The sequence below is a fragment of the Pterocles gutturalis genome, unplaced genomic scaffold, assembly GCF_000699245.1.
Source record: "Pterocles gutturalis isolate BGI_N339 unplaced genomic scaffold, ASM69924v1 scaffold6589, whole genome shotgun sequence".
Taxonomy (NCBI): domain Eukaryota; kingdom Metazoa; phylum Chordata; class Aves; order Pterocliformes; family Pteroclidae; genus Pterocles; species Pterocles gutturalis.
This window is the reverse complement of record NW_010128114.1, coordinates 5,202-15,344: the sequence shown is the minus strand read 5'-3', so window position 1 is coordinate 15,344 and position 10,143 is coordinate 5,202. Positions and strand designations below refer to the sequence as shown.

Sequence of the window (10,143 nt, the reverse complement as noted above, 5' to 3'; positions counted from 1 at the left end):
GTTCAGCAGAGCTCTCCCAAGGAAAGAGGGACCCACATTGCAGCACTTACCTGCGATCACCTTACAGCTGCTCTGGGTCCCATGGGCAACCTGCAGCAGCAGGCAGGTGGTGGGCCAGGCCCAGCTTTTTCCACCATGGACTTTGTGAGGAAGTCATCCAGCAGCTACATTTTCTAAGCAGTACGTATCTGTATAACAGCCTTTAAAGTCATAAGACATAACTGGCTTGGATTTAAAGGTGAAGAATAAAGCTTCCAAGCCATAGACTGCAGTCAAACAAAGACGTTGCCTTGGGATGGTTTTCAACTGCCAACAGCGCAGCTCCACTAAATTAATCTTATTCCTAGTTGGCATTAGCAAGAGCAGAACTACAGACAAGTAGCATGGGAAGTCACAGACAGAGTCAAAAATAAAAAAAGGTAGGAATTAACCTTTTTCGTAGTAAGAGAATCCCACCGAGATGTGCAGGACTGCTGGAGGGGAAGCGTATGTGCAAAGCACAGGCAATACTAGCAAATTCATTGATCTTAATGGGAGCAAGAGTAAGTGCTTATGCGAAAAAATGAGCTTATGGAAATGGATCTTTTCTATGTCGTAAGACTTTTGAGTCTGTTTTTAAAAATAAGTTTCAGACTTAATTTTATCTGCATACCAAATGATAGCTTTTTTACTTTACATCAACAGATTCATTAGCCCCTCCAATCAAGCAGAAAGCTCGTTTTAAAATTAAAGATGCAAAGTGCCATTTACGGCCTCGCAGCAAAGAAAAAACAAAAGATTCTGGGAAGCAAGCTGGTTTAGGTATGTGGTTTCTTCTAACATGTAAACAGCATTCTAATTTTTTGTGTGTTTGCTTGCTTGTTCACATATTTTGTTTTCATGCTGCAGATGGAAATGGTTTTCATATTTGGATCTGAATTTAAGTTCAGGCCAAGATTCATACTCTAGCTTAACTGTGCCTTGGGTTTGGATCTAACAGTGCTGAAATGTCGCCAGTTGCTTTGAAAAAATCTTTGTTCAAAAGTACATGAGTTTGGAATTAAGCTGATCCTTTTTCTGGCATTGGTAATGGCAGAAGTATCCTGAGACAAACAGCTGTGAGCAATGCAAATTTACATGAAACTATGTCAGTTTGGTTTGGTTTAGTTTTCCCAAATGAGGTTTATAAAAGAAAACAAAAGCTATTATTTATTTGCTTTATGCTGGATTAGTATCCCATTGCAGCAGCAAAGACAACCCCTAAGCGGGAAAGTTATAATCAAAATCTGATGTTACACAGACTTAGGTCTTTTGTTATGTTGGAGTGAGTAGTTACAACATTAGAAAAAATACTTAGAAGATTTAGACATATTTACCAAAATTCTGAAATTAAAAAGTTTGTGTCAGGCTGACTCAAAGTGATAAACTGTTTTAAAAAATAAGTATGACTATGGGGTTTTATTATTATTATTCATTTTGATGACTTTTAAAGTTGAACAAAAAAAGAGATTTTAAAAGTGATATATATTTAACAGATCTTCATGACATTTACTTCTCGTCCTCTGTCCCCTTGATATCATGACAGTTAAAATTAAAGAGCATTTGGGTGTTATTGCTGTGCATTTCCACAGCTTAAAATATTTAGAGTTCATTTAAATTTAATATTAACTTAAAATTTTCCATATTTTAATACACAGGACTGGTGTAATTGTAACAGCTCATATTGTTGCTTAAAGCATTTTATCAGCTTGCAGCAAACATCTATTGGTGATATATTCTCTGTTGTGAATCTTTCTTACCACCACTTTAGCTAGTGAGTGTAGCGTCATATATGAGCCCTGAATAGATAAAAGTAAAAATAGCTATCCTAAAGAAATGATAATGGTTTAAAGATTTTATTTTTAAAATTTAGACTCATATTGTATCTTTACCCTGCAATCTAGACATTTAGCTCTCTAATTTTGAAAGTATTGGCTTAAAACAAGTCTTAGTTGTCAAGATGCTTACCTTGTCCTTATGTATTGTCTTCTTTTAATAAGATATGATTATCAGGCTCATCTTTAAAGCTATAGAAGTTGACTTTTTTTGTCCATAGAGTCACCACAGGAATGCATTTTTAGATGCATTTCCTTGTCCTTTGCTTGCTTTGCTTTGTGTTTATGTCATCTGGGCTTCTGGGTCTAACAGTAAGATTATATCACACAACCACACACTTGAAATTACATTCTTCTGGTGGCTGGAGTGCTAGAAATTTCTCCCTGACCTGGAATGTCCATCACCTATCTCAAAAAGGATGTTTTTCACATACCGTTCTTATATAGGGAGAGGATGCTTATGTGATGGTGTCTCAACAGATTGTGGCCTTTCTCCTCAGTGGTTACTCATAATTGACGAGACCACTTCCTCTGGCTTGTGATAGAACAAGAGGAAACCGCCTCAAGTTGCACCAAAGGAGATTCAGATTGGATATTGGGAAAAAGTTATTCACTGAAAGGGTTGTCAAGCATTGGAACAGGCTGCCCAGGGAAGTGGTTGAGTCACCATCCCTGGAGGTATTTAAAAGACCTGTAGACGTGGGGCTTATGGACATGGTTTTGTTGGTGGAATTGGTAGTCTTAGTTTAATGGTTGGACTCGATGGTCTTAAGGGTCTTTCCCAACCTAGTGATTCTATGATTTCCCCTCAGGTAAAGCTTTCCAATATATTTTCATAACCTCCCAAACAAAGGTTTTTAAAGCCTTTGATATCTGGTGATTGTCATTGCTGAAAGAGATGGAATCCCAGCTGCTAGCTTCTAGAGGCCTAGGCCTGCCACTCTTATGAATTTATGAAAATTGACTCTCTAGCTTTGTTTAACTATCAAACAACTGTATATAGCATTGTTGATCTTAGCTAATTTCTGTAAAGACCTCTCTAATCCTTACGCAGAAAAGAGAGAGGCAGTTGTAGGCATTGGAGGTACCACTGTGCAGCTGAGCATCACCACAGTGTGTTTTCGCCTCCTGCATTCACTACCAAAATGAGCAAACCCAAAATTGCACAGAGGAGGTGGTGAAAATTCATGTGAAATGTTATGAAGCCTATCACTGCATTCATGATAACCCATCTGAGATCTTGCTTATTAGCCTGTCACTTGCTACTTTGCTACTTGATTTCTTTTTGATGTTACTTCTCTTATGCAAAGGAGGTCAATTCCCTTGTACAGACAACTGCCAGGTGACCTTTGTGAATCTCAAGTGTGATTCCTCCAAGAAAAAACGCCGAGGCCGCAAGTCACCATCAAAAGAAGTGTCCCATATCACTGCAGAGTTTGAAGTGGAGATGAAGTCGGAAGAAGTCTCAGGTTTGTGAAAGATCTGTCTGTGGAGAGAAATCAGAATTCAGTTCCTCAGTGTGTTGTTAGAATCTCTTTGATGCTATTTCATCAAGCTGCCATGTAAACCTTTTAGCATAAGCCTCATTCAACAGCCTTTCCAAACTCAAAGTTTCAGAGATTTAATTGAAAGGAATCAGGTATGAAATTAAGCCAAGGGAAAAAAAGCTTGAACCTATGGTAAAATTCTTTCAAAGCCTTGAGTTAAATCATGTACTTTAATTCAATCTGATTTCTTTAAACAGCAGAAGTGCTAATTGATGCCCAGAGAATGCAAGGATTAGCTAGAAGTTCTGCAACAACAATGATAAAAATATCCTCCAAATGTGAGTTGCTGAAACTTCAGTCTGAGAATCAAACATTTTTATCACAGATTTGGAAAATTCTTGTTTTCATAACAAACTTCAAGTTTGCTTCAAGTTATTCATGGGATGGAATATTATGCTATAAAATCCAGCCAAAGAAAACATGGGCTGAATTTTATAAACAGGTCATTCCTCAAAGGCAGGTTTCTTAACCCTGAGGGGGTACCTCCCTAGCCAAGTGCTTCAAACAGTAATCATGCCAGAAAGCACCTTTCCTTGTCACTCAGGTATTTTGGTCAGGGAAGTGGGAAGAATTCCTAATCAACTGAGTAAAGCACAGGCAGAGAAAATTCAGAAACATTAATGGTGGCAGACCAAACACATATCTGGAAGTACAACACAGTGGGATTGATGCTTTCTGCAGCCCCCTCCCTGTGCACGCAGTATAACCGGATTTCTCAATGCTAGAAATAAGATATCAGCACTCAGTGTGCACTTATAGGCCATGAAGCTCAGTTTGATGGTCCTCAGTGTATTGTCTTGTCCCTTTAAAAGGCCTGATTTTTGAAGACTGCTTCTACAATTTATATGGAGAAGACAGTGAAGCAAACAGAGGTGTCATAGTACGATACAGGCTAAGCTTTTTGTTAAGCACCTCTTTTTAAACATGAATCTCAATTGCTTCTAGTTTTGTTATCATTTCCCATCTAGACACCTGTAACATTGACTGTGTTCGGAAAAGGATGGAGCAGAAGCTGCAAACTGCAATCAAAACATTGAGGAAATCTATTAATAAACAGCAATTTTACATTCAGTTTTCTGGGACAGAATATGAAGTGGCTCAGAAGCCAGCTAAAGCTACTGAAGGGCATGAAGCTTGCAGTACAGGTCAAGTGCTGCAGGATGGAAAATGCGGTAAGTCCCAAGCACTCTCTCCAGCCATATCCCCCAGAACAAGCCATCCAAAATTAACTTGTCCCTAGCAAGCCAGGCAGAAATCTGTGAGATAACAGATGAGTTAGATCACTATTACTCACCATATGTGCATGGACCACTGATGGTTCAAAAGACTTTGAAAGGAGTTAATTAAATGATTGTAGGAAAACAAAAGGAGCATATATGTGCGTATGTTCCCATGCTGTCAGCTGGTATGTATCAAGGCCTGTCACAAGGCAATGTTGGCAATTAATTCCCAGTTGCTCCCAGCATCTTATGAAAACATAATTACAATTCTGTAAAACAACAATATGGTGTTTGCCGAGGTGCTGTGCATTAAGTTCTGTATCACCTCTCTCTCCTTCCTCACACCAAATAATCTGTGACCCATGGATATATTTATATTTAACCCTCAAGAGGTCCAATTAAAAAAAAATCTACAGAAACCTATTTTAACTTTATGTAAAATACCTAATTTCTTTAAGCCTTTTCCCAGGTTACCAGGCTCTAGTGCTTTACTGGGGGCAAGGTGCTAGTGCAAACCTATTAATGGCAGTTCTCAGCACTGCAAGCTTTCTAATCACTTAGAGTCATCTTTTCAAAATCAGCATATCTATTTTTCCAGCTTCTTTTAGACACCAAGTGTTTTTAAACACAAGCAAAAAGAAATAGTTAAATGCAGATCTGATAGGTGCCTGGTTCATCGGCTGTTTTCATCATATAGGAGCAGTGATTTAGAAGCTGTATTGAAAGACTGTTGCTACCTGTGTCTAGAAACCCATACATGTTAACTACATATATCCAGCAGCAAAAAATGTTTAAAGCACCCTGTTGCAGCAAGAAAAGCATGTGTATTCATATCTATATTTAAAACACTTTCCAGTTGGGGTATTTGAGTGTAAAGAGACATAAAATATTACATGGGATACATTGCCCTCAGAGAAACCTCTAGAACTGGTCTCAGGAGACAGACTTTTTGTAGTCGTCTGCCACAAAACCAACACGTAAATGCACCTAGTGTAAACTAAAAATTCACGTCACTTCCCATATGTTATGCACTGCTGTTTTAATGAAACTGCAATATCCTGGCTTAAGACTGCATCAGCTTTATTAACAACATATGTCTGATAAACGCTTCAGTGCAGTACAATGCCATTTAATAGCTTAAAGAATAGAAGGACCTCGCCCTGATGTAAATTGACCTAGACCGCAGTGGATATGGGCTTGTTTACATTAGGTGAGGATCCTGGACTAACATATTCCACTATAATACTGGGGCCAAAGAGATCCATCTTCTCTAAATGTTTGATATAAAGGCAAGTAATGTGATTAAAATGAAAGTCCTTATGTAGATTCCCCTTTTCTTTTCTCAGTTACCTGCAGCATGGGCACCTTTTATAGCGGAGAACATAATCAGTGCATTCCTTGCTCACCAGGAACATACCAAGACACAGAAGGTCAACTTAACTGTGAGCCTTGCCCAAGTAATGATGGACAGGGAGTGGCGGGCGCCCGGAATGTGTCAGAATGTGGAGGCAAGTTTAATTTGATTATAACAGGATTAGGTCTTGCCACCCAGCCTGTGAGGCATGGAGGCTAAAAGAGGGGAGAGCCTTCCACACTTCTGTCTTGTAAAGGTAACAGAAGAAATCTCTGTGCACTTACAAGCAATACACAAAGTGTTTTGGCTTGTTCCATCTGCTGACATTGCCAAGAAGAAGATGGGACCTGCTGCAGCAATGTGAGTTATGGTATGGAAATGAGCAAGCCAAGCAAAGCACTTTGCTTCAAGTCAGGTATGGAATCTGGACATACCTCGACTTGCAAGGACTCATCAGGTATATTGTGAGCCAAAGGGATGGATTACTTTGGACTGGTACTGGTGAGTCTAATGAACCTGCTGATTTAATGTTTCGCATGAGATGCAGTTTACCTGGTCTAATCAACAGCAATCAGAATTTTGAGATAGCTGTGCTGCAGCAATCTGTAACCTGGACTCAGAACTAATGACTACAAGTTTCAACGCTGCTTGAATTCACTGCAGCTTTTGGCAAGTGATGTAGCATCTCTGACTCAACTTCATGATATATAAATTAGATTATAATGATTATAAAACCTGGTTTCAGAAGAGAGCTGTGAAGTTCAGTTTGTTAATGCTTCTGCTGTAACTTGGTCAAGATAAGGTTTTAAGACACAACTGTTAGTTATTTTCTTTACCTTATTTCATTACAGATGAGCAAAATCTAGTTTATAATAGATACATTATATGACTTCAAAAGAAATCCATGCTAACATTAAAGCTCATCCATGTAATTTACATCAATGCTTTCTTCAAGGATATCTGGAGTGAACACACAATGAATGACATTTGAGAAACGGCTGCTTTTTCCCCATCTACTGAAGAAAAAAATAACTCTAGTGTCTCCAATCCAAACATATGGTGGATTTTGCAGATTTACTGTATGAAGGAACTATCACAGAAAAATTCTTGAAATGCTTGTGCATCTTTGTTATGTTGACTTGTATTTAGACAAAATCTGACAGAAAAAATCAAAATAAAACCTGAGTTTATAAAGGTTGAATATAGTGTACTGAGCAAAGCAGCACAATGACTAGAGAAAAAAAAGATTATTTTGTTTCAAGGTTTGCATTTGAATTATTGTTCTGCACGACAACAAAAAGAAACTCTTCTGATTATTTTTGCAGTGTGGGTCTGTCTCAGAATGTTTGTTGTCAGATCACAACAGTCTGTTTTTCTGCTCAACTCTTCCATTTTCTCTTTCTCTGAAAGTGGCAAGAGAGAATATGCTTTGGACTTCATAAACTTCCCTGTCAAAGATTTTATCAAAATCAGTATGCCTCCATAAAATGTGTCAGCATGTGTGATGAAACAGGGTATTTTGATGAACACAGATTTTGTTAGGAATGTACTCACCACTTGTAATCAATAGTATTTTTGCATTATATCTTCCGGAGCAGTAATGCCTGTGTAGTACCAAATAAGCTATAACTGAAGCCCTCACCCCTACAGGTGAGGCACATACAAGAAGAATGTAAGAGATTTTAAGTGCTTGTTGCATAGAACTCCATGTTGTAGCTGCAAGTAAGATGCTGTGATACTTAAATTACATGCGATCCATGTAGGTATAGGGCCAAAACAAAGTCAGGAAGCCTAGTCATTTGGGGCATTTCTCAGGGAAATCACCTCAGATCAATTTTGTTGGCAATTTCAATACAGAAGGCAAGAAGGAAGCAAGTTAGCTGATTCTTACACACAGGTAAGGACTGACACATATTAGTGCTGAAAGCATTGGGTATTTAGCAGTACTAAAACCCAACTGTACCTCTTCTTTAAAAGGATGTCTGTAAGCCACACTAAAATCCAGAGCCAAATCCACTCTTTGTTTGGACTGCCTTCAAGTTAAAGTCCAGTGACCAACGGGACCAGACTAGCTGGATCAGTTTTGCTACAAAAACAATGGCAGAATTGTGTTCAAATTAGTAACGTCATAATATTTCTCAGAGGTCTGTGTCACAACAGCTAGCTTGTACAGTCATATTCCAGACAGCTGGGATGGGAGCAAAATTAAATCTCAGAAATCCTGGTCCCACAGGTGTCCATAGGAGTTTGACTTTTGTCAGGACAGAACTTGAACTTTGCTTTTGCTCAGAATCTCTATTTCATCCTGAGCACCATGCACCTAAGATACTGGGGGCCCCCAGCATCTCCCAGCAAGTATCAGGGTTCTTAAGAGATCCCAACCCCACCTAGAGCTCTCAGAGCTTTCCGATTTTCAAGCAAGTTGTTTCTGCCTGCTGTTGAGTTCTCAGGGAAGCTAAATTACAAAGTATGGGGATTAGGCAACCTCAGGGAACATCTGTCGTCTCAAAGTCCGGGTCTCCCAGGCTGGGGTGGTGTGAAGATATGCATTAATGCCATAATCTTGAAAAACGTGAAATCCTGATTCTCAGGTAGGGTGTCAAGGCATAAAGTACTCAAGCTAGCAAGAACCAAGCCAAGCAAATGCCCTTCAGAAATTGCCTGGAGAGCAAGTTTTGAAACTACCTTGTATCTGTCAGTAGACCCATTCACAAAGTGCTTTGCTTTCCACAGATCACCATTTTCTGGCAGAAGGGCTTCTGATGAGCACTAGTTTTCACAGCTACGTGGAAAACTGCTGGTGTCAGCTGGTCTTACAGACAGGGTGCTTGGCTGGTCCCATCCAGTCTGGTAAATCCCATCATCTGCCGTTTCTGTATCTATAAAATGGAGATGTGGAAAAAAAAAATTACTTGCTTCATAGATATAGTGCAAAGATTCATTTTTTCTTACAAAGTGCTTTGAAATTCTCAGATGAAAGACTTGGTGAAAGTACAAAGTATTCAAACAACATCTTAATAGAGCCTTGGCTAAAAAAACAAAACAAAACAAAAATATAGGTAGCAAAGAGCTTATTAAGCAACTAGTTGTACTTACTGGTGTTGTTTTTAGGAAGCAGTTATAGGAACAACACAAAAATCAGCAGGTGAGATTAGAATTTGATCTGCAGCTGTCTTGATGTCACACATTTAAGTTAAAGGAGGTTTTATACTTTGTCCAGAAAAGTCAGCTTACTAAGATAGATGATCCTTTTTTATTTCTAGGGCAGTGTTCTCCTGGACACTATTCTTCAGATGGTTTTAAGCCTTGTAGAGTCTGTCCTGTTGGTACATACCAGCCTGAACCAGGAAGGACCCTCTGCTTTCCATGTGGCGGTGGGCTTCTGACCAAGTATGAAGGTGCTGTTTCCTTTCAAGACTGTGAAACCAAAGGTGAATTTTAAATCTTTCCACAATTCATACACCTGCTGCTTGCTCTTTTGTTTGTAAGCTTCAATGCCAAAGGGCTTTGAAAGGCTCCAAAACAAAACATAGTGACTGCATGTAGAAACACTGTGTGTGATTAAATTAAATGGTCAGGAAATCTGTAAACTGGGAATGATCTCCTGAGGTTGTGTAGACTGAACAGGCTTTATGGTTTTCTTTGGAATTTATCACAGGCAGGTACAGAGTCAGCACTGCAGCTGGCAAGTGAATCAGCCCCACTGCGTGGCAAGAAATAAGACAACCTTGCATTAGACTGTGCTTTAACCTTCACATCTTGTATACTTTTATTTACCTAATCAGCAAAACTAAACACTACAGAAATTATATGAAGGATTGATTATTAATGGGCTAGGCAGAAACAGTAAGCGTGCAACACCTTGTGTGTTCCATAGCGTCAACTTCCACTGCAAATGCTGAAGAAGGAATCTGCCCAAATGCATTTTGGTTTAGTTACTGGAACTGGCCCTGGCAGACAGACACTAATGGAAACCTCTCCCCTGCTATGGTGAAAGACATTTTTATTGTTGAGGCAGATATGTATCAGCTTCCATTTATTACAAACTCGCTGGAAACCACTGCATTAAATACAGTGAGAGACATGTAGCATGTGTTACTAGTTCATAAGGGTTTAGCTCTAGTCTTTGGAACATAATTCTAGTTACAAGGTCCTTTGTAATGGGAAAT

The 10,143-nt window shown here is 39.0% G+C and overlaps 1 protein-coding gene across 1 annotated transcript in view; it reads left to right on the top strand.

Annotated features, from left to right (window-relative positions):
* SCUBE1 (signal peptide, CUB domain, EGF-like 1) overlaps nucleotides 1–10,143 on the top strand; it is a gene marked incomplete at both ends in the record, with an annotated part of 90,859 nt that overhangs the window by 76,020 nt on the left and 4,696 nt on the right. Inside the window, 5 exons of the mRNA XM_010079497.1 lie at nucleotides 685–801; nucleotides 3,164–3,322; nucleotides 4,369–4,572; nucleotides 5,967–6,128; nucleotides 9,238–9,405. Coding sequence (XP_010077799.1) covers nucleotides 685–801; nucleotides 3,164–3,322; nucleotides 4,369–4,572; nucleotides 5,967–6,128; nucleotides 9,238–9,405 — 810 coding nt within the window. The remainder of the gene's footprint in view (nucleotides 1–684; nucleotides 802–3,163; nucleotides 3,323–4,368; nucleotides 4,573–5,966; nucleotides 6,129–9,237; nucleotides 9,406–10,143) is intronic.